This window comes from Danio rerio, chromosome 4 (assembly GCF_049306965.1).
Source record: "Danio rerio strain Tuebingen ecotype United States chromosome 4, GRCz12tu, whole genome shotgun sequence".
Classification (NCBI taxonomy): Eukaryota; Metazoa; Chordata; class Actinopteri; order Cypriniformes; family Danionidae; genus Danio; species Danio rerio.
This window is the reverse complement of record NC_133179.1, coordinates 44,362,603-44,386,763: the sequence shown is the minus strand read 5'-3', so window position 1 is coordinate 44,386,763 and position 24,161 is coordinate 44,362,603. Positions and strand designations below refer to the sequence as shown.

At 38.9% G+C, this 24,161-nt stretch overlaps 2 protein-coding genes and 3 non-coding genes across 7 annotated transcripts in view; 1 reads left to right on the top strand and 4 right to left on the bottom strand.

The window, feature by feature from the left end:
- Positions 1 to 24,161, bottom strand: part of LOC141381669 (BEN domain-containing protein 5-like) — a 495,902-nt gene that overhangs the window by 84,739 nt on the left and 387,002 nt on the right. The window lies entirely within an intron of this gene.
- On the top strand, positions 3,984 to 17,051 carry LOC137487293 (uncharacterized). Of its 3 annotated transcripts, none has more exons than XM_068219959.2 (3): positions 3,984 to 4,039; positions 4,472 to 4,621; positions 15,259 to 17,051. In XM_068219959.2, the coding sequence occupies exons 2-3, from the start codon at positions 4,537 to 4,539 to the stop codon at positions 16,218 to 16,220; spliced, it is 1,047 nt and encodes a 348-aa protein (XP_068076060.2). In that variant the 5' UTR covers positions 3,984 to 4,039; positions 4,472 to 4,536; the 3' UTR covers positions 16,221 to 17,051. The 3 variants fall into 3 exon arrangements, with proteins under 3 accessions (XP_068076060.2, XP_073803934.1, XP_073803935.1); XM_073947833.1 differs by having other exon boundaries at positions 15,247 to 17,051; XM_073947834.1 differs by having other exon boundaries at positions 9,892 to 17,051.
- On the bottom strand, positions 21,418 to 21,491 carry trnat-ugu (transfer RNA threonine (anticodon UGU)). The gene has a single exon. It is a non-coding gene; the product is annotated as a tRNA-Thr (tRNA).
- On the bottom strand, positions 22,082 to 22,153 carry trnaq-cug (transfer RNA glutamine (anticodon CUG)). Its single transcript has one exon. It is a non-coding gene; the product is annotated as a tRNA-Gln (tRNA).
- Positions 23,844 to 23,915, bottom strand: trnaq-uug (transfer RNA glutamine (anticodon UUG)). Its single transcript has one exon. It is a non-coding gene; the product is annotated as a tRNA-Gln (tRNA).

Sequence of the window (24,161 nt, the reverse complement as noted above, 5' to 3'; positions counted from 1 at the left end):
ATAATTAAACCATTATGATAAATAGAGTTAAAATAACCTTTTTGAATGAAAAGTTTAAGGATTTATCGAGATGGATTGTTGGTGATTGTATGGGTTTTGGCCAGATTGGGTGGCAAAACTCAGATACTATCTGTGAGAACTAGTAACAACTACTAGAAACATGTTTAAATTCATAAAGATGTTGAGAAATTGTGATCAACGGGACATATGCAAATGGAAAGTACTAAGCCAACACTATCACTATAATAGCAGATATCTTCTATAAGAATACTGTAGGTCAAATATCACCAGCTCATTTTAAACCTTTTTAAAAATTATTGTTTACATTTATTTTACATAGCGCCAGTGCTCAAGCACACTTTACAAACAGTAATAGAACAAGAAAACCAATAACCTTAAGAAGGTAGAAAAAATGTCATAAAATAATGACAAAAGACACAAGAACAAGTAACAAGAAAGAAACTCATTACTGTCTTTCAATGAGTGCTTATGTGCATTTAGGAGATAGAGGTAAAGTTGGTTTTATATTCGCACATTCATTCGTTCATTTAGAAGTCTCTATATTGTTTACCATGTTACTTTAAATATTCGAGCGGAATTAGCATGAAAATGTGGCTTGAAAACAACATCAACACTGTTTATTTTAGTGTAAACAATGTTGTACTTTGATAGTCATTAACTGCTAATATGATTTTGCTATTTAGAGTTTGCAAATGATACTTTTATGAAACTATATTATTAAGAAGAGTTTTTACCATTGATTGACTATGGTGATGTTTTATATATGAAGGCTTCAACCAAATGTCTTCAGCCTTTAAACTCCATCTATCACAGTGCTCTAAGGTTTGTTACAGGCTGTCAAAGACTTAGGGTGCTTTTACACTTGGTTCATTTGCCTGGTCTTTTTTCCTTCTGAACCCCGGTACGCTTGCGTCATCGAGCTGCTGTTTTGTTAAGGGCCTTTGCTAGGAGACGGTCCCGAAAGCAAGCGTCGAAATGGAAAGGCGTCCGCACATCGCTGTCATTCTGCTTTAACTGAAGTTTTTAGTTTTGCACATACAGAAAGCGACTCGTGTCCATCTGGAAGAGACAAGCAGACATTACTGTGTATCACTGTGTTTGCCCTGGCTCACACACACACAAACACAAATGAACGTTATGAAAGCGATAGTTTGTTGTACAGTTGGCGGTTCACTTCCGTGATTTGGTACAATTGCATTCACATCAGAAGTGAACCGTACCAGAGTTTGCATGAACCATACCCCAGACCACCTTTTTCAGGCGGACTCGGATAGGGTTCAAGGGTGCGCACCTGGGTTCAGAAGACACATTTACACTAGCTAAACGTACTGTACTATGACGTCAAACGAACCCGGGTGCGGACCAAAAGTGCTAGTGTGAAAGCACCCTTACTCACCATTGTGAATTGTATGCCAAAGCTGAGTGCCCTTCTCTGAATGTAATAATAAAAGCCAATATGCCCTACATTCAAGTGAATCTTATCATTTGACTGTTCCCCGGGTTCGAACTGAAATAGGGAAGCGAGCCATCAGTCATGCCGCCCCCTCATCCTGGAATACTTTTCAGTCTGAAATAAAAATGTCTGAGCTCATCCCAATGCAATGACATTGTTTCGCTCTATCCTTTTTAACAAACAACAACAGTCAATTTCTCAATGTATGTGTTTTGAATATATTGAAATGTGGTAAAGCTGAACAACTGAACTGTATTTTTATATTATATAAAATTTATATTTATTATTATTAATATTATAAAAAAATCATAAATATTGTGTTGGGGACCTCTAGGCCTAGGTCACCCTTGTAAATGAGATCTTGATCTCAATGGGTTTTTATCTGGTTAAATAAAGAAACATATGTCTAAATATCAGAATATAATATACTTTACCTCTATGACTGAGAGCTTATAAGACTTTATCAGTGTTGTTGTAGTTGTGTGTTTTAAACGAAACAATTAACGATGTTAAAATAAAGGGGAAAGTCCAGATATATATAAAATATAAAACCCAGAAAATATAAAACCAACTTTACTTCTATCTTTAGGGGAACTAGGCAGCACACTCAGGGCTGCAAGATGGTTTAGCAGTAATTTAGCATTGTCATTATTTAAAAACAAAATCTGAATGAGAATCAAATGACTGAGTTGGTCTTTTGAAAATCAAACTCAACCTGTTTGTTCCTGCAGATCTTCCTGTTTGACTGTGAATGTTTCTTCAATCTTCACATCTTCACTCTCCTCTTTAATAAACGCCATCTTTATAACAGTGTGGAGATCAGTTGCTTCAGCAGGAGTTTTTCTCTGTGTTTAGACACTTTATCCTGTTTAAAATGAACAAAACAATAAAAATTTCCTGTTTAAAATAAATAAAACAATGAACAGAAACAAAATAACTTCTCTTCAACAGTTTCTTTATGAGAGTAATTAACAAAAATAAATCGGGTAAAAGAGCAAGTCTGAGCAAGAAACAATAGCCACACATGACATTTATTTCTAAAAGAGGTAAAGTTGGTTTTATATTCTCACATTCAGACTTTCCCCATAAAAATATAATTTCATAAAAGTATTATTTGCAAACTCTATACAGTGAAATGATATTAGCAGTAAATGACTATCAAAGTACAACATTGTTCAGTCAAATAAACAGTGTTAATGCTGTTTTCAAGCCACTCGTCCATGCTAGTTCTGCTCCAATATTCAAAGTAACATGATAAACAATATAATAGAGGTACCATTGGTTTTATATTCACATATTCATTTATTTAGAAGTCTCTGTATTGTTTACCATGTTACTTTGAATATTCGAGTGGAATTAGCATGCAAGTGTGACTTGAAAACAACATTAACACTGTTTATTTGACTGTGAACAATGTTGTACTTTGATAGTCATTGGTTGCTAATATGATTTTACTATTTGGAGTTTGCAAATAATACTTTAATGAAATTATATTATTAAGGGGAAAGTCTGAATGTGTGAATATAAAACCAACTTTACCTCAATCAAATGAGCTGATTAAAACTAGAACTCCATTTTTTATATTTAGTTATATATACTTATAATTGAATGACATTATGCTGTGCTATTTAATAAATTGCATTAAATCTTCCGTAAAACACTTAATACACACATTACACACTTTACACTTTATACAAACAATAGCCCTGACGTTAATTACTTTGAGTAAAATGATATCAAGTTGTGTAATGGGTTAAAATAATATTGTCAACAGCAGTTACATAGCATCAGATGAAAACCTGAAACGTTAATCAATCCGTTTATATCTGTGCAAGAGTTTAAAACAAACCTTTCTTCTGTTGAATCGCAGCGCGGGAGCAGCGCAGTCCTATGACGTCACACACCACGCCAAAATAAAAGTCTTTTTTTTGTTTAGCTTTTTTTGCCACTTACTGTTGCAGTCATGACTTATTAATACATTTTCCACTTCAACTTCCCCTTGCTCTCTCTCTAATTTCAATTCAATAATTGATTGGCATGACAAATGTTACAAATGTTTTGCCAAAGCAGTTATAAAGTTTACATAAAAAGTAACATACATATATAATAAAAAAACAGTACACAGTAAATAGTAGTGGTAAAAAAGAAAGATATTTATATATAATAATTAAATAACATTTTAACTATTCATCATATTATTCAATATATCACATTAATATTCAATATATTATATTACTGTTCAACATATATTATTCATACAAATCAATACAAAATAGATCAGAATATACTTTACATTTAACAATCAACATTTTAAGATAAAACAGTAATAAAAATAATAATCAGTGTATTTACAATGATTCATTTATAATCAAGGTGTGTGTGAGTGTGTCTGTGTGATAGAGTGAAAGACACAGAGAGCAGATATAGTGGAAAGTGTAAAATGAGGGAGAAATGTATCAATAAGTCATGACTGCAACAGTAAGTGGAAAAGGGACTTTTATTCTGGCGTGGCGTGTGACGTCATAAGGCTGCGCCGCTCCTGCGCTGGAATTCAACTGGAGAGAGGTTTGTGTTTAAAACTTTTACATAAATATGAACTGATTGATTAAAGTTTGATGTTTTTCATCTGATGCTAAATTATGAACCTGCTGTTGACAATATTATTTAACCCTTTATACAACATAATACTATTTTGCTGACAGTAATGAGAGCTATTGTTTGAATAAGTTAACAGAAATGTGTGTGATACATATTTTAATAACCTTTTATTTTTTTAAATAGCATAATGTCATTCAATTCGAAGTATAAAAGAAATTAAGTAACTTACTAGTTTTAATCAGGTCATTGTTTCTTGCTCTGACTTTTACCTGATTTGTTTTTGTTAATGACTCTCATATAAAGATACTGTTGAAGCAAGTGTTGAAGAGAAGTTATTTTGTTTCTGTTCATTGTTTTATTTATTTGAAAAATTTTTATTGTTTTGTTCATTTTAAACAGGATAAAGTGTCCAAACGCAGAGAAAAACTCCTGCTGAAGCGACCGATCTCTACACTGTTATAAAGATGGCGTTTATTAAAGAGGAGAGTGAAGATGTGAAGATTGAAGAAACATTCACAGTCAAACAGGAAGATCTGCAGGAACAAACAGGTTGATTTTCATTCTCAAAAACCAACCAACCAAAATGGTCTTGTTTGAAGTATGTCAAAAATCGTGGATGCCCCCAATTTTAAATATGCTGAATGAAATGGACACTTAGATAATTAAGTATTATAAAACATTGTACAGTATTCTAAACTATATGATGTTGCTGTGGAACGACGTGTGGCAAAACAAACAAACTATGGTGGAACAATAACGTTTAGCATTGCACTGACTACAACTGGCCAACAAACTAGTGTAAAAAAGACTTTTGCTGATTTAGAAATGGATTACAGCATGCAAAAATTGTTAACCCTGGGTCATTCTAACGCTGGATAAACAGAATCCTGGGTTATCTGTAATCATGTTCCACACTGATCATGTTATACCTGGGGTTAAAATATAATCCTGGATGTTCATTAACAGATGTTTCACATTCACAAACCCAGGGTTAACATTATTATTTGTATATTTACATTGCCACTGTCCCTGATTGGACAAACAGCAGGAAACCTTTTTAGATGGCATTTCTGCATCTTGTCGGGTATATAAAATGTCGCCACGTAAGTCTTCAGCTAAGCCTCAGGACATGCACAAAGGCAAGAAAACAAAGACAAAAGTACAAATGAATGAAAATAAGTAACAAAGTATGTCATCTTGCCATCTCCTCATCACTCCGGTTTACAGCAAACGTGGCTTTAGGCATTTGCATAAGTTTAATACAATAATGCAAACTCACTAATATAAGCTTAAATTATGTGCACTTGCTACGAACATGCAGGATTTGTCTCAATCGGGTTTTCCAAGTAGGTTATAAATGTTCAAATCGAGTGGTAGAAAAATAAATCACCTGATGAATGTAGTTCATAAAGATCATAAGCTTAATTGGGATCAATGCCAAGATACTCACTAAGCTGCTGCCCAGGAGACTCGAGATAGTTCTTCCCCACCTTATAAACCCAGACCAGACAGGCTTAATACAGAACATTTCTCTATTACAAATATAATGCTGCGTTCACACCAGACGCGAAACGCGCGTCAAGCGCGAGTGATATACATGTTAAGTCAATGCAAACGCGCGAATAGACATCCTGCGGCGCGAATAACGCAAATTGCGCGATTGGCGTGGGGCAAATTAAGCGTTTTGCGCGTTTGAATCTCTCGAGTTCGAAAATCTGAACTTCAGCGTACATTTGCGCTGCGTTAACCAATCAGAAGCTTGCTCTTGTGGGGGCGTGATTGTGACGTAGAACCTGTTGTCGGTGTTCCGAGGGAAATCCTCCAGCCTTCACCAACAACAGTTCATCAAACTCGGCTTGGCTTTGTCAGAAGTACCGCTGAAAACCTCTATCATCCAGGTTAAGTTTCTGGAGGAGTTTATGAGCTCACAGGGCTGGATGCACCTCTGAAAGAATGTAGTGGACTCAGACACGACCCTAAACGTATCAACGCTGTTTTTCAGTCTTCATAAAGCACATAAACACTGTTATTTTCTTCATAAAATCCATGTTAGCCATTTAGCTATGAAGCTAGAGTCTTCGGGCAGAAGCTCTGCCCATCAAGCGAATCCGCGTCGGTTCTGAAGTGAATTTGACACGCGAAAGAAGCGGGGTTTGGCGCGCAAATGAAGCGAGTAAACTCAAACGTTTATGCGGCTATTTACGCGCAAATAGCGCGATTTATCCACGCGTTCCGCATCTGGTGTGAACAGCAAAAGAAGACTTATGAATGTTATACAGTACACCAATCAACACAACTATAAAGCAATTTCTGTATCTTCAGGGACAGAGAAAGCTTTTGATAGGGTTGAGTGGAGTTACCTGTTTGAAACTCTGCATAGTTTTAGTATAAAGGGTGAATTTTTAAAAGAGATTCAAACCATCTATCACTCCCCCATGTCTTGCATTATTACTAATGGTCTACGATCAGAACCTATTCCACTTGCTAGGGGCACCAGACAGGGCTGCCCACTGAGCCCTCTTTTGTTTGCATTGGCACTAGCAGAAGCTATCAAACAGAATAAAAATATAAAGGGTATATCAATGAAGAGTTGTGAACACAAAATTGCACTTTATGCAGATGATATTCTGCTGTTTTTATCGTCACCTGAACACTATCATTTTTTGAAGATTTTAGTTTAACTTCTGGCTACAAAATTAACTTTAATAAATCAGAAGCATTGCCATTAGGTAATTTCGATGCTGAATCTATAGTAAATATTTCTTTTAAATGGTCAAAATCTGGATTTGTTAATCTCGGAATTAAAGTGTCAACTGACTTAAATCAACTATGGAAACTCAATTATGCCCCAATTGTTCAAATGGTCAAAAAAGACTTAAACCGCTGGCAAGCCCTTCCCCTTTCACTCTTTGGTAGAATAAGCTTAATAAAGATGAATATTCTCCCCCGAATGTTATACCCTCTTCAATTGACACCCTTATAATCAAGCAGGAAAGCCTCTGCCCAGCTTAAAAGTGCTTTTTCTAGATTTATATGGAATGGCAAAAAAACTTAAATTTCTGCAGATGCCAACAGAGCTAGGTGGATTAGCTCTGCCTAATATCGTATATTATAACTGGGCTTGCCATGCCAGACTCATTTGGAAATGGTTCAAATCTTACTATGACCTATGCCAGGGGTCGGCAACCCAAAATGTTGAAAGAGCCATATTGGACCAAAAAAAAAAAAAAAAACAAATATGTTTGGAGCTGCAAAAAATGTAAAGCCTTATATAAGCCAAACACATGCTGTATGTATCTATAGTAGCTATATTAGCCTACTATAAAAATTACTAAGTTGGCTACAAATAGATAATGAGCCTTCATGATTAAATAGCCACTGAAATCAGGTGGTTGGTGTTGATTTCGTTGTCATTTAAACACTTCAGCACAGCCTCTGGTCTTTCAGTGATATTAATTTGATCATTTCTTCTTGCGGCCCATCAGAGTTCACATACCTGCATAAAAGCGCATTGAATATCGCTCACATCACAGGCAATTGAGTATGCTGGCACTGAATTAATGTCCTTGGTTTGCTGATCGGTGATGTTACCTGCCATTTTAATAGCCCTTTCCTTCACTGTCTTAGCGGAGAGAGGTATATCTTTAATTTTTTGTATTATCTTGGTTTTGTTTTTGAAGTCTGCAAATAGGTGTTCTAATATGTTGATGAATGACTCCTTCATGTAGTCACCATCTCTGAACGGTTTTCCATGCTTTATTATCTCCCGGTTTGTTTACAACAGCCACCTGCCCGGCATCCCGCCCTGCTGATAGACATCCTGTGTCGCAGGTTATGACGCAAATCTTCGTTGACAGAAATGTTGAAATTAAATATTAATTCTACACACTTTTACAGCATTTGAAAACGTTAAAAATGTTTGTCCTCCTGTAGATATCATATTAAAACAAAAATATATACTAACCTTCCCCATCTTTTTGAACATTTTTGAAAAAACTTCAGGGAGCCACAAGGGCAGCGCTAAAGAGCCGCATGCGGCTCTAGAGCCGCGGGTTGCTGACCCCTGACCTATGCCCTTGTGTGGATTCCTGGGCCTGCTCCCCACTATCTGTCTGGAGTTTGTTTGCTTGTCTCCACAAGTAAAAAGAGACAGTGAAGAAAAATACAATACTATATAGCTCTATTAAAGTTTGGCGACAGATTTCCAGGTTTTTAGGGAGAGGGGAAGCTATAATTATGTTAAAACCAATTTATTTGAATCAGGACTTTATCCCTGGCATAGATTCACCTCTTTTCAAAGCATGGCACATAAAAGTAATTCATATTCTATCTGACTTGTTCCAGGATGACTCTTTAATGTCCTTCCAACAATTCCAAAAGAAATTTGATCTCCCAAACCAACATCACTTTGGATATCTGCAATTTTGTCACTGTTATGTCAAAGCAAAAACAAATACCAGATACATTAGCACTAAATAGTTTGGAAAGTTTTCTCGCTAACACAACAAATGCTGTTCATTTTATTTCTAGATTTTATTCTTTTCTATACTCTAATATCTCTGGACTTGTGAACACAGTGGCCCATAAGTGGGAGGAAGACCTGTGTAATGTTTATATAGATGATGACTGGCATGAGGCTTTGAGGTGTATTAGATCCACTTTTATTTGTAATCGACTTTAGAGACTCAATATAAGATTTTACATAGGCTGCATATAACGCCAGTTTTATTGAATAAAATGGATTCCTCTATACCAGCTCTTCGTGTTAAGTGTCATACAGAGCTTGGTACATACTTTCATTGTTTCTGGAAGTGCAAACTCATTTGAAGATTCTGGAACTTTTTTGCGTATGAAATTAGCACAATTTTTAAGATCAAATTAAAAAAGATCCCGATCTTTTTCTTTTGGGACTCCCTTCTAAAACACAAGAAATGTCATTGACCCTTGACACCAAAGGTTATAAATTGTTAGATAAACTGCTACTTGTGACAAGAAAATGCATCCTTATTAAGCCTGGTTTATACTTCTGCGTCAAGTGACCGGCGTGACCCACGGCGCATGCAACGCCCGTAGCTGTGCATTTACACTTCTGCACGATGTCTCTGTTGGCCTGCATTAACACTTCCGAAACGCTAGTTGGCAGTGACGTGTAAATGTTCCTCTGTGTAGAGTTTCTTCGCTTCTGTTTATCTTTTCCTGAACACTTCCTGGTTGTACAAGTGACTCAAACTCGCTCATTTTGAGGCGGGAACTGGCGGACGTGCAACAACGATTACTATGAGGTAAACACAAAACAAAACTTTCCACCCGGAGCTCCTTCACGGGACTCCACACTTGTAAACAATCGCTCGCGCCATTCGCGTGGCTCTTGGTCCCGCCCAGACTCGTCAACGTTACCAAGCCGACCAATCACAGAGCTTGCGCTACGCGTTGTTGCGACGTAGAGTTACATTTTTTGAGAGGTGTACGTTAGTGACGCTGACGGCCACGGCGGAGGGCTATGCGTCAGCGCCGTAGCATACACCGCCGTTTGACGCAGAAGTATAAATCAGGCTTTAGATGGATAACCCCCCCCCCCCCCCCCACCATTCACTGAAAATGAATGTTTATTATATTGACAAATTTATATTCCTGCATTATGTTTAGTTTGTGTTTATATATATATTTTTTATGAACAAATTTAGCTTCATCATCTACTCTTTAAGCTTTAGCTCAAGCTTTTTTTGATGGGCACAAGGCAAGCTATTGTGTAAATCTAGTTGATGCTTGCTGTAATAGAAAGAGATGATGACTGTCCTGCTTGTTGATTCACCCTGCAGATGAGATGCTCAGCGTGAACCCTGAGCCTTGTGATGGATGGCGTCTCCCTCACAGTTGCTCTTACTCTGGACACGTTACTCTGGATGTTGAAGGGTGTAGATGTATAAATCAGAAAGAAATGCATTAGCAGGGTACCCCCAGGATCCTCCAAATGAAATTCAAGGCTTTTAAAGACCTTTTTAATACCTTTTCAAATGAAATTCAATGTTCATCTAACATCAAGGAGTGATTTTGCATACTCTTCTACTCGACGCCAGTAAAAATCGATTGGGTTTAAATACAGAAAAATGTCTCATAAAACGCTGATGATAAACCCAAACAAAAAGCGTCCCTGTGTGTACGAGCCTTTAGAGTGATGCTCAGGAGATTGTGGTCTCCAGTGCAAAGAACTCCACAATAGGTGGTTGCGCTGACGAGCAGTACTACACACGGTGTGTTTGGCACCCCTTAAATGGGAGTCCAGGGCTGTAACATCCATTGTTGCTAGCTTATAAGATTTTCGACATCAACAGCAGTAGGCGTCACGGTTATTTCTTGGCACAGGATTGACCCAAACGTAATTCGGATTCCTTGGCCACAGCAGATTAAACAAACCGACAAACTAGGCTAGCAACTATCTTGTTCTGTACCTCACCTCAAGTAACCATAGTAACGGGTGTGCATGCTTTTGTGCTTTCTGCTATTACGTGGAGCGTGAGGTGCACTCAACGTTATGCTGCATGATTTTTTAGTTAGCTTACATTAGTTACAGTTAATTTTGTTATGATATGAACTTAATCCTAAGAAAAGTAATATAAATTATTAAAATAAGACCTTTGTAACAAAACTCAAGACTTTGTATAATAATTCAAGGCTATTAAGGCCTTAATTTGAGATTATCAAATTTAAGACTTTTGTAAATGCTTTTAAGACCCAATGGGTACTTTGATTATTGATTTTGATTTGATTAGGTTGTGCATATAAATATTCGTGCCTGATACATTTGTTACATTTGTTGTTTATTTGCCTATTACATGAGACTAGAATATTTGGTGTTTGTGTGTGTATATATGCATGTATACAATATATACAATATAATAGAATTTACTATAGTATGGTTAATAACGTAATATTATTTAATATAAAATACAATTACAACTTGTTACTACTGTCATTTGGGTTAAATTCTAGTATATAATTTTTTAACTGTACCTTTAGAACCTTGTAACATCACTAAAAGCAGCATCGAAGCAGTCTCCTTTCAGTCACTCCACCTCTTCATGGAGATTTTCAGCCTGATCTGGTGTATTAATCAACTATTATGGGTTCTGGAACTGAACAAAAATGATTTTCTAGATGCTGGACATCCACTGGCAGAGGATCCTCATCAATTTAAGAGTAAATCTCCCTTCTTTACCATGCTCTGATGCGTTTAGGTTTCGCCTCTATTAGATTTCGGCGTAGAGCGCGCTATGTAGACGTAAAGAGCCTGACTGATAGTCTACCAGAACCACGTCAGCGGAGTTCATGCATAGAGTCCATATAATATAACTTCTATGTTAAGCAGCTTTGACACATATTACATAGTAAAAGCACTAGATAAATAAAGCTGAATTGAATCTGCTTAAATGTGTACACGTTAATGGACCAAACAAAATTAGATTAGATTAGATTCAACTTTATTTTCATTACACATGTACAAGTACAATGCAACAAAATGTGGTTTAAGTCTAACCAGCAGTGCAATAGCAGCAAGTGCTGGATACAGGAATAAGTTATAAAGTGCAGTTATAGAAAACTATGGTGATATTTACAGATGGATGTACTATGAACATTATATACAGGTTGGATAAGCTATGAACAGATTTACAATATATGAATATATGTGCAGGTTGTTATTAATAAACAGTAGTGTGCAGATAGATAAACATGATTACAATTGTATATGTTACAATATATGAATATATGTACAGGGATAGATAAACATGATTACAAGTGTATATGTTACAATATATGAATATATGTGCAGCTTGCTATTAATAATCAGTAGTATGCAGATAAATAAGCATGATTACAAGTGTATATGTATAGTGGGTGTGTACATAATTACAAATGCCCATATGCAGTGGGTATGTACAGTTCAATAAGTAAACAGTTCAATGTGGTGCAGTGAATGTGCAAATTTTAAATGTGCAAATGTTAAACAATGTAGTTATTGCAAGGAGTTTAAGTTAGAGGAGAGTGGAGGGTGTATTGGGGGGCAAAAGAGTCAGTGTGGGGCAGAGTTCAGGAGGGAGACAGCTCTGGGGAAAAAGCTGTTCCTCAGTCTGCTGGTTTTTGTCCGGGGGAGCCTGAAGTGCCTGCCGGAGGGCAGGAGAGAAAACAGTCTGTGAGCAGGTTGAAAGGTGTCCTTCAGAATACTGCGTGCTCGGCGCAAACAGTGTTTCTTCTGGTTGTCCTCTATGGCAGGCAGTGTGGTCCCTGTGATGCGTTGGGCAGTTTTCACCACCCGCTGCAGTGCCTTACGCTCAGCAACAGAGCAGCTTCCATACCAGACTGTGACACAGTTTGTCAGGATGCTCTCTATTGTGCAGCGGTAGAAGTTCACCAAGACGGCTGATGAAAGCTGATTCTTCTTCAGTTGCCTTAAGAAAAATAGGTGCTGGTGAGCCTTCTTGATCAGGCTGGAGGTGTTGGTGGACCAGGAAAGGTCCTTTGAGATGTGGGTCCCCAGGAACTTAAAGGATGAGACAGGCTCAACGGCCATCTCATTGATGTGGATGGGATCATGTGAGCCTGTTCGTCCCTTTCTGAAGTCCAAAATGAGCCCCTTGGTCTTGTTGGTGTTAAGGAGCAGATTATTGTCAGTGCACCAAGTGGCCAGATGCTGTATCTCCTCCCTGTAGGCCGTCTCATCATTGTTGCTGATTAGACCAATCACTGTGGTGTCATCTGCAAATTTGATAATGGTGTTGGATCTATTAACAGGCCTACAGTCAACGGTAAAAAGGAAGTAGAGGAAGGGGCTCAGCACACAGCCCTGTGGTACACCAGTGTTGAGTGTGACGGTGGTGGAGCAAATGTGGCCTGATCTAACATTCTGAGGTCTGTTAGTCAGAAAGTCCATAATCCTGTTGCATAGTGATGTGTCGATATCCAGATTCCTTAGTTTGATCAGTAACTTGGAGGGTATGACAGTGTTGAATGCTGAGCTGAAGTCCACAAACAGCATTCGTGCATAAGTGTTTTTATTGTCCAGGTGTGTGAGTACAGAGTGCAGTGCTATAGAGACTGCATCATCTGTGCTCCTGTTGCCACGGTAAGCAAACTGATGTGGGTCCAGTGTGGATGGCAGAGAGTCTTTTAGATGTGCCAGGACCAACCGCTCGAAGCACTTCATGATGATGGGTGTGAGTGCTACAGGCCGGTAGTCATTCAGTCATGTTGGGGCTGGAGTGTTTGGGCACTGGCACAATAGAGGTGGTTTTAAAGCATGTTGGCACAGCTGCTAGGTTGAGCGACAGGTTGAAAATGTCTGTGAATACCCCAGCGAGCTGTTCTGCACATACTTTGAGGACACGCCCAGGAATACCGTCTGGTCCAGCAGCAGCCTTACGCCCATTGATACGACTCAGTGCGGTGTGTACTTCTGAGGAGGTGAGTGTGATAGGTGAGTGGTCGGTGGAGGAAGTGATCCTGGTGTAGGGTTCTTTATTGTCTCTATCAAAGCGGGCATAAAAGTCATTTAGCTCGTTCAGGAAGGAGACGTCAGTGGCTGTGGGTTTGTAGTTGGTGATGGCCTGGATGCCCTGCCACATGCGCCAAGGATCAGAGTTGGAAAAGTGCTCCTCTAGCTTTAGCTTGTAACAGTGCTTGGCCTTTTTGATGCCCCTCTTCAGATTAACCCTGGAAGTGCTGTAGGCCTGTGCATCCCCTGATCTAAAGGCAGTGTTGCGTGCCTTCAGCAAGAGGCACACCTCCTTGTTCATCCATGGCTTCTGATTCGGGTATGTGGTGATTTGTTTCTGGGTTGTAACACTGTCTATGGTGGTGTTGATATATTCCAGAACAGAGGAAGTGTAACTGTCAATGTCTGTGTGAAAGCCATGTGTGGCCTGGAAAGCAAACATACCCCAGTCTGTGTGTTAAAACCTGTCCTGGAGTGTGGAGTCTACCCCTGCTGGCCACACTTTGATGGTCCTCACTGATGGCTTCACATGGTCGATGAGGGGTGAGTATTTGGGGGTAAGGAACAAAGAAAGGTGATCTAACTGACCCAGGTGGGGGAGGGGGGTCACAGCATAGGCTTCAGCTATGTTTGTGTAAACATGGTCCAATGTTTTGTTTCCCCTTCTGTGACAGAGAATGTTTTGATGGAATTTAGGGAGCACTGTCTTTAAGCTTGAGTGATTAAAATCCCCCGCAACAATTAAAGCAGCCTCCGGGTGAGCAGTCTGTTGTTTGCTGATGGCTGCATGATGTTTGTTCATAGCCAGCTTTGCATCAGCGTCGGGAGGAATAAAAGCAGCAGATATTATGGTGGATGTGAAATCCTGTGGTAGGTAAAAAGGTCTACATTTAACCATTAGGAATTCCAGGTTAGCAGAGCAATGTCTCCCAACGACGACAGAGTGTGTGCACCAAGCTTTGTTAATATAAATGCATAATCCTCCGCCTCTGGTCTTACCGGAGTCATCCGCCGTTCTGTCCGCTCGGAATGTGTGATGCTCCATTAGCGATACAGCATTGTCTGGTATCCCGCTGTTTAGCCATGTTTCTGTGAAAATCATGACGTTACAGTTCCATAATCTTTTGCTGTGGTTGATGCACAGTCGAATCTCATCCATTTTGTTCACCAGTGACCGTACATTGGCGAGAAAGATGCTGGGTAAAGAGAGCTGGTGTGGTGTTAGCTTTAGCTTAGCTCTTAGCCCGCCGCGCTTCCTCCGTCTTTGTTTACGTTCTCTGCGCGGTGTGTGAGCACTTCCGCCCGGCCGGGAAGGGCGCCCAGCCCGGGGTGTTCTGGCAATCTCATGGATGAGTCGAAGATTCCTAATAAAACTGTCCGGAATCCACAAACCAATATCCAAAAGCTCCTGTTGGGTATACGATGTAAAGGCACCACTGTTCTGCACGAACAGACCCGAAATGAGCAGGAATAGTACTGCAAAAATGCAGAAACTGGAGAGACCCTGAGCCTCGCATTGTGCACGCGCTGCCATCTTGGATCGAATATGATCTGATTTATTTTACATTTAATGTGCATCAAAATTACAGTGAGTGTAACCAATGTTTCCAATGTCTTTTCACTTTTCAGCTTTTAATGAGAAATTTTAAGACTTAATAAAAACTAATGTTTTATTTATTTATTTCAGACCTAATTGAAGAGAATGAGGGGAGAAAAGAGGAGGAACATCATGTCAAAATTGAGGAAAAAACTAATTTACAGACTGATGGTATTTTGAAAAGGAGAAACAAGAATCGTTTCACCTGCACTCAGTGTGGAAAGAGTTTTGGAAGAAAAGGCTATCTTGAGATTCACATGAGGATCCACACTGGAGAGAAACCATTCACATGCACTCATTGTGGGAGGAGTTTCAACCGATCATCATCCCTTAATCTACACATGAGGATCCACACTGGAGAGAAACCATTCACATGCACTCAATGTGGGAAGAGTTTCAACCAATCATCACACCTTAACAATCACATGAAAATCCACACTGGAGAGAAACCATTCACATGTACTCAGTGTGGGAAGAGTTTCAACCAATTATCATACCTTAATCTACACATGAGGATTCATACTGGAGAGAAACCATTCACATGCACTCAATGTGGGAGGAGTTTCAACCGATCATCATCCCTTAATCTACACATGAGGATCCACACTGGAGAGAAACCATTCACATGCACTCAGTGTGGGAAGAGTTTCAACCGATCATCACATCTTAACAATCACATGAAAATCCACACTGGAGAGAAACCATTCACTTGTACTCAGTGTGGGAAGAGTTTCAGCCAATCAACATACCTTAATAAACACATGAGGATCCACACTGGAGAGAAACCATTCACATGCACCCAGTGTGAGAAAAGTTTCAACCAATCATCGTCCCTTAATAAACACATGAAAATCCACACTGGAGAGAAACCATTCACATGCACCCAGTGTGGGAGGAGTTTCAACCAATCATCACACCTTAACAGTCACATGAATATCCACACTGGAGAGAAACCATTCACTTGTACTCTGTGTGGGAAGAGCTTCAGCCAATCATCATCCCTTAATCTACACATCATGAGCCACACTGGAGAGAAACTATTCTTGTCTAATCATCTTGTTTAATCCCGCTCCTTTTCGCAGCGTCGTACAACAGAATTTCTCATGCTCAAACACTAGTGTGACTGCAGCTTCGATGTTGGATGAGTTTCAGCAATTCATCAGAACTTAATAAACACATGAAGACCCACACTGGAGAGCAGGGGCGTAGATTTAGGGTGGACGGTGGGAATATGTCCCCACCAATATCCACAAACTACCAAAATGTCCCCACCAATATTTTAATTCACTTAAAAACATCGCGCTGTCAGTATAAACCTAGACATGCCGAAAGGGTTAAATCACGTTCTCTCCTCCAGTCGCACCGCCCCCAAACACATATGAACATTGTGATTGGCTGTGCCTTTCCCTGCTGTCATGTGAGTGGCTGCTTTCAGACCATTGTTTCAGATACAAACAGCGTCAAAACAACTGCGCGGGGGGAATTTCCCAATGTGCGAGGTGTAAGACAGACACGCACAAGTTAGGATGGAGGTAGCAAGAAGAGGTGGACATAAAGAGCTTTTTCCAACGAAAAGTGTAAGTCACATAAACTCAAGTTCGCTACTGAATGAGTCCATCATGATAATGCCGTTATGCTGGTGTTTTCACCGCTTTTACGTTCAGTCTAACATTAAAGCAGACTAGTCTGTAAACAATATACCCTGAAAACTAACTGCAGAATAAACACCTACATGTAAACGTATATGACCCTGCCAGTTCTCCTAATCTCTTAGAGTAACATCTCCAATTTTGGTTGAAACAATTTGTCAGAAAAACTACAGCCTGTGCTCCATCTTTTAATAATACTGAGAGATGTTTAATTTGTACAAAAAATAAACGAAAGTCTTTATTAAACTCTCTCTTTATCAGTTATTAAACATCATTTTAACATTGCACTTTTAGGCCTGTAGCCAGCTTATTGAAAGGGATTATTTGTTTTCTAAAAAAAACTGAACCTTTTTGCTGTTATTCACCTGATTTTCTGTTTAATTGAGGTATAAATATGACATTTTAGTGACATATTAAGAACTAATTTTTGCTGGATAATCCTGTTGGATAGTTATTACAACTACACTTTTTGATGTACCAAAACTATTTCCTACCATTTTGTCAAATTGCTTTATTTACATATTTAAACAGTAAATTTTATTACAGTTTTATAAATAATAAAAATACTTTGAACTAGAAATTAGGACTTTAAATTCTTAGAATAAAGAAATGAAGTACAGTACAGATGCCAAAACCTCTAAATGCCATGTAAAATGAGCAATTTTCTCAGCCTTGTATATTTATGTTCAGTTATTTCACTTTAAAGGCAATGAAAAGAACGTATTTGTCACTATAAAAGGTAAATCACTGAGTCCACACACAGGAGTTGGAGAAAAATGCTTATTTTAGAAGAAAATATTAAATGGCATTCAGTGGTTTTTGCATCTAAACTCTTCAAATATGTAAATATACTTATTTTTAAAATACAATTTTTTATCATAATTTTCTTTGGGAAATTTGTTAAAACTTGATTTAAATTAAAAACTGAAGCCTATAGGCAAATAACAAACTGGCCGGCACATTCAACCTTCCTCAGTGAGAATTTATCCATTTGAATAATGAGATAAATTCAAACATAATAATAATAATAATCCAACTGTTGGTCTTTCAAACCACTTGACCCCCCTTGGCTAACCGCATGACCATTTAATTTAACTTAATAAATTGTAAGAAGAGAGGATTAGTTAATTATACATTTTAATAGCAGTTAAATAATAAATAGCAATATATATATATATATATATATATATATATATATATATATATATATATATATATATATATATATATATATATATATATATATATAAACAATATTCATTCTTGGCGGGGGTGACTCGTCCCCAGTCCCCACGCCCTTGCTCAGTTATGTTATAAAAATGTATTTTCTTGAGATAACGGGACGAGGCATATTTTCCACACACTTGCATTTATACTGTTGATTTCAACTACAATTAATATGTTTGTATAAAACTTGTAGTAATGATGCTTATGATTGGTGGGTGCGACTACATTTTTGCTGATGCGCCTACATTATTAAAGTTATGAGCACCAGTGCTACCAAGCAAAAAGGTTAATTTCGAGCCCTGCTAATGGGTGATGCCATGGCATAGTGGGTTGCACCTTATCTCACAGCAAGAAGTATAGGTGAATTGAGTATGATAAAATTGACTGTAGTGTATGAGTCTCTGAATAAGTGTGTGTGTTTCCCAGTGATGGGTTGTGGTTGGAAGGGCATCTGCTGTGTAAAACATACGCTGGATAAGTTGGCGGTTCATTCCACTGTGGAAACCCCAGATTACAGTTTTTTTTTCATTTGTTTTGCCACAAATTTCAGAACCCTGTTATCAATTTTCAAAACTCGAAACATTCACTACTTTAAACACAGACTCTCCAGTGTTCAATACTCTGCATGCTGCATTCATTTGCTTTAAGAAGTCTTGCATTTGAAGGATCATTGGTTCACATAATCCTGTTGTCATATAAATACTACAGGAACAAACTTTAGATCACCAGCACACAAGATGCACATCGTTACAATAAACAATCTTTTACAGTCAATTTTGTTTAAAATATATGATACAGGTTTCATAATGGTTTATACATAAGTGTAGAGGGAACAGTACAGACAGTGGATACACTAAACTAAGTTTATTCCAACGCAATCTCATGGCAATTCGTAACTTTTTGATTTAGTGGCTAATTCTCATTCCATCATAATGTAGGTTTACTGTCATTTTTTTCTCACTGCAATTCCCCATATAGAAAGCTGATATATGGCATGATATATGGCAACATATGGAAATTACAACTGGTCTCGACATACTGTATTTAAAATCTCATAATAGTCAATAATTTGTCAAAATCCCTGTATACATTTTTTTCAGCCATATCACGTGTGTGTGTGTGTGTGTGTGTGTGTGTGTGTGTGTGTGTGTGTGTGTGTGTGTATGTATGTGTGTGCATAAAGAGGCTCTTGTACAACAAATCCAAAAGGCTTGATCTCAACAATAGCTGATAGTCACTTTTGCACTTTTGCTGGAACTTGATTCCAGGGTCTCCTGTTTACAAGACAGGCACTTTGACCAACTAAGCTACAGTGCCAAACGACCTTGACAAGGGCTAATTTTTTTAATCAAAAAAAGAAAAAATAACTAACAACTGTAGCGCTGCATGCACTCTTAACAAAAAGCCACCCTGGCACCTGTACATTAGGCACTGCTGGGATTTGAACCCAGGATCTCCTGTTAACAAGACAGACGCTTTGACCAACTAAACCACAGCTGAAAAGAAGGCAAGACGTTTTTGCACACATAGACTAAAAATACACAGCGAGTCTAAAAATGGCAAGCAAAGAAATTGTTTAACTCTATTTGTCGCACTATTCATTACGCCTCAAAGCTATACAATTTTATAATTCATTCCGGTAAGCTCTATAAAACAAGCACACGCACCTCCTGCACTAAGGCGCTGCTGAGATTTGAGCCCATGATCTCCCGTTTACAAGACAGGTGCTTTGACCAGCTAAGCCACAGCGCCACAAAAATTCATAGTTAGAGACATTTGCCCGATAACAAAAATCGAAGAAGAAAAAATAATACACAACAAAAACCAGCATGTCAGGATGCAGAAAATGCTGACAAGACGGACGTGGTCTTTTAGAGTCTGGATGATCATGTCTCAAACCTGACCGGTAACCTGGCCTCTGTTCAAGATCAAAGCAAAAAATGTGTGAATTTATTTTTATTTAATCTATCCTTAATCATGTGTAAAGTGTTTTTTGGAACCTCCAGTTTCATTACATCCAAACCCAGAGTCAGCTCGGAAAATGGAAATCAGGACAAACATATGCTATCGGCCATTGGAAGAGTTTCAGATCAGAAAGCCACTCTGCCATAATCTGAGGGAAAGGTGCAGTTTGGATTTGTACCTAGCACCTGCTGTTCCCAAGACAGGTGCTCTGGCCAACTTAGTCTTAACACTAAAAGAAAAAACCTCTGGATATGATACTTCCAAACACAGTTTCATCTAAGACAGTGGGGGGGAAGCAAAATTTACTATGCTTTCTACTCAGTTACTTTGCACATGCATAAAAAGGCTCTTCTACGACAAATCCAAAAGGGGTGATCTCAACAATAGGTGGCAGTTACTTTTCCCCAAAACCACAGCTTGCCTTTGAGTCATTCCTCAAGCCCACTAGGCCCTACACCGTTTTCTAATCTCCCTTATTTAAAACAGCTCAATTAAGTCATCGGCTTTATTGTAGAGTACCCCTAGTATCTGAGCCTGCACTGCGCAATGACAGAAAGAAGCAAAACGGCATGGACAGATGCCTAAAATGTTAGAAACGCACCACACCTTAAGTGAGTGAAGAAAAAGAGCAAAGCTTGCAACTCTGGTGGGACTCGATCCCTCAACCTTTGAATGGCTCAGCTCACAGTCTAGAAGTCCAATGCGCTATCCATTGCGCCACAGAGCCTGAGTGCTCTGCTTCATCTAGCACTGTTGCACAGAAAGCACTTTTTAGTACTCTCTGGCCCATGAAAGAACAGCCAACTGCGGACAAGGCACTGCTGGGATTCGAAGCCAGAATCTCCTGTTTAATAGACAGGCACTTTGACCAACTAAGCCAAAGCACCAAACGACCTTGACAGGGGCTTATTGTTTAATTCCAAAAAAAAAAAAAAAAACTAACAACGGTAGCGCTGCATGTGGGAATGTCTGGACTTGAAATATTAAAGTCCAATTGGTTGGGCATTACCACACTATGCTATATAAAGCCATGGTCCAAAGCCCTCTTGAACGAGCGGCGTTCTTAAGGATTTGAATTTTGTTAAGAAACCGACTGCTAAACATCCCGCTGCGTAAACACTCGTTACTCTTAACAAAAAGCAAACATGAAACCTGGACATTAGGCACTGCTGGGATTTGAACCCAGAATCTTCTGTTTACTAGACAAAACTTTGACCAACTAAGCCACAGCGCCAACGCTGAATAGGAGGCAAGACGTTTTTGCACACAGAGACTAAAAAAAGACAGCAAGTTTTAAAATGGCAAGCAAAGAGGTTGTTTAACTCTATTTGTCGCACTATTCATTACGCCTCAAAGCTATACAATTTTATAATTCATTCCGGTGAGCTCCATAAAACAAGCACACGCACCACCTGGACTAAGGCGCTGCTGGGATTTGAGCCCAGGATCTCCTGTTTACAAGACAGGCGCTTTGACCAGCTAAGCCACAGCGCCACGGAAATTCGCAGTAAGAGACATTTGCCCGATAACAAAAATCGAAGAAGAAAAAATAATACACAACAAAAACCAGCATGTCAGGATGCAGAAAATGCTGACAAGACAGACGCGGTCTTTAAGAGTCTGGATGATCATGTCTCAAACCTGACCGGTAACCTGGCCTCTGTTCAAGATCAAAGCAAAAAGTGCATGAATTTATTTTTATTTATTCTATCCTAAATCATGTGTTAAGTGTTTTTTTGGAACCTTCAGATTCATTACATCCAAACCCAGAGTCAGCTCGGAAAATGGAAATCAGGACAAACATATGCTATTGGCCATTGAAAGAGTTTCAGATCAGAAAGCCACTCTGCCATAATCTGAGGGGAAGGTGCAGTTTGGATTTGAATCTAGCACCTGCTTGTCCCAAGACAGGTGCTCTGGCCAACTTAGTCCTAACACTAAAAGAAAAAACCTCTGGATATGATACTTCCAAACACAGTTTCATCTAAGACAGTGGGGGGAAGCAAAATTTACTATGATTTCTACTCAGTTACTTTGCACATGCATAAAAAGGCTCTTGTGCGGTGCTGGTAAAAAAAAAAACAAGGTCCCGCCGAGATTTGAACTCGGATCGTTGAATTCAGAGTCCAGAGTGCTAACCATTACACCATGGAACCTCAAGTCTTCTGATTGGTGCTGCCCGGGCTAAAGAGATAAAAATGTAAAAAAAAAAAAAAAAAAGGCAGGCAAAGAGCAAATTTGATCTTTTTTTTCTATTTTGACCACATCGAAAATTGCCAATTTTTGATTGCTCTGAGTAGAATTAGCTCAAATGGTTAAGCGCTCGCTTTACATGCTAGAGGTAGCGGGAACAATGTCTGCATTCTCCACCTCGGTTTTTAATGCCTTTTTACATTGGCTTTTTTTGCAAAGCTGGTGGCACCTTGAGGGTTTAAAGCGAAACAACTTTCGTCAGCTTTGCCGGTTTCCGTGTCGTACATATCATTGCAAGCCTTCAGAAGCCCTATCAAGTCACAGTTTTCTTTTATTCAGCAGCGTGTCCGCAGTGGGACATCAAAGCGCTAAATACATAGCATTATAGAGTGCTGTCGATCAGGCCATTGGAATCATCGCCAGAATGTTACAATCCTATGTTTGTCTTGTCTCATCTGTTTTTTTCTTGTTCCTGTTTGCTTAGAACACATCTAATTGGCCACTTCCAGCTTGCTTGATCCTGATTGGCCTACAGTGTTTTAAAAAGCCATGACACCACTTCCTTGGCAGCCATCTTGTTTTTGGTCACTTGCTTGTGTTTGTTGAAATGTTTGATTGTGGTATAGTGCAGAGTTTTTGGATGTGTTAGGACTGAGAATATTGAGATTTGTGAGTACTGTTTGCTTTGTTTGACTTCTGAGAGAATATTGAGATTTGTGAGTACTGTTTGTTTTGTTTGACTTCTGAGTTTATATTGAGAATTGTGAGTACTGTTTGTTTTAGTGTTTGCTTTGTTCATGATACTTTGTTCCACCGGCTTGTTTGACCTTTGTTGCCTGCTGACATTGATTTTGGATTGTCCTTCAAATATGGTTGCCTGTTTTTGTAAATAGATTGTAAATAGTGTATATATTGGGATAGTAAGGAGTTTGATGCCATTTTCTTTGTAAAACCTTTTGGCCTCTGTTTTTGAGTTAGGTAGTTAGGGAAGTGAATTGTACTTTCTTTTCTTTTATTTTTGATCAGGTAAGTTAGAGATTTAATATAAAGGAATTTTTGTTTGTTATTTTGGCCTTGTCAGCTCCCGAATTCAAACCCCAATAAATCTTTGAATTCATTTTGTTGTCTTGTCTTTCATGTTGTGCACCATCCCTAGACGGTGCGTAACATGAAATAATGTGACTATCTGGGAGGAAGATAGCGTTTTGGTCAAGTGGAAGCAGGTGGACTTAAGGGTGAAGCAGCTAGGCTTTTTGGGTGACTTTCAGTCACCTGACCCTTGTGCACAAAATAGAACAACAGCACTGTTTTGCTGAAACCCAGGATCGGACAAGGGACCTTTAAATCTTAAGTCTAATGCTCGCCCAACAGAGCTATTTCGTCTGCCCTTTCACATGTATCCTGCAGCATTCATGTCTGTGAGACTAAGCAGAATCCTGAAATGCCTCTGAGGTCTTAAAGGGTAAAAGCTTGGGCAGTACAGGGATCAAACCCGCGACCTTGGCGTTATTAGCACCACGCTCTAACCAGCTGAGCTTACCGGCCACTTTTTGCCATGTTTTCTAAAAAGCTCAGAGTAACTGTCATTTTCCGGCCTTCAAGAGATAAGAATGCTATTCCAGCTTTTTTTGTGCGGTGCTGGTAAAAAAAACAAGGTCCCACCGAGATTTGAACTCAGATCACTGGATTCAAAGTCCAGAGTGCTAACCATTACACCATGGAACCTCAAGTCTTCTGATTGGTGCTGCCCGGGCTAAAAAGAAAATGTAAAAAAAAACAAATAATAAACGGCCTTGCCAGAAGGTAGCAAAATGTCAATACAAGGCAGTGCCAATGTGCATTGATTTCTGAGTAACTCGTCATTCGGCATGCAGGGCTCCTCACACGTTTACTGGAGCAGGACCAGGTAGGGCCTTCAAAAGAAAAGCGCACTATTCCAGGCATTTTGACGACTAAACGGCAGGCAGGGCA

Excerpts from the sequence above, each read along its gene's own strand:
- LOC137487293 (XM_073947833.1), top strand. The coding sequence starts at position 4,537 with ATGGCGTTTATTAAAGAGGAGAGTGAAGATGTGAAGATTGAAGAAACA. Across the intron at positions 4,622-15,246 it reads AGATCTGCAGGAACAAACAG|ACCTAATTGAAGAGAATGAG; the intron begins GTTGATTTTCAT and ends TATTTATTTCAG.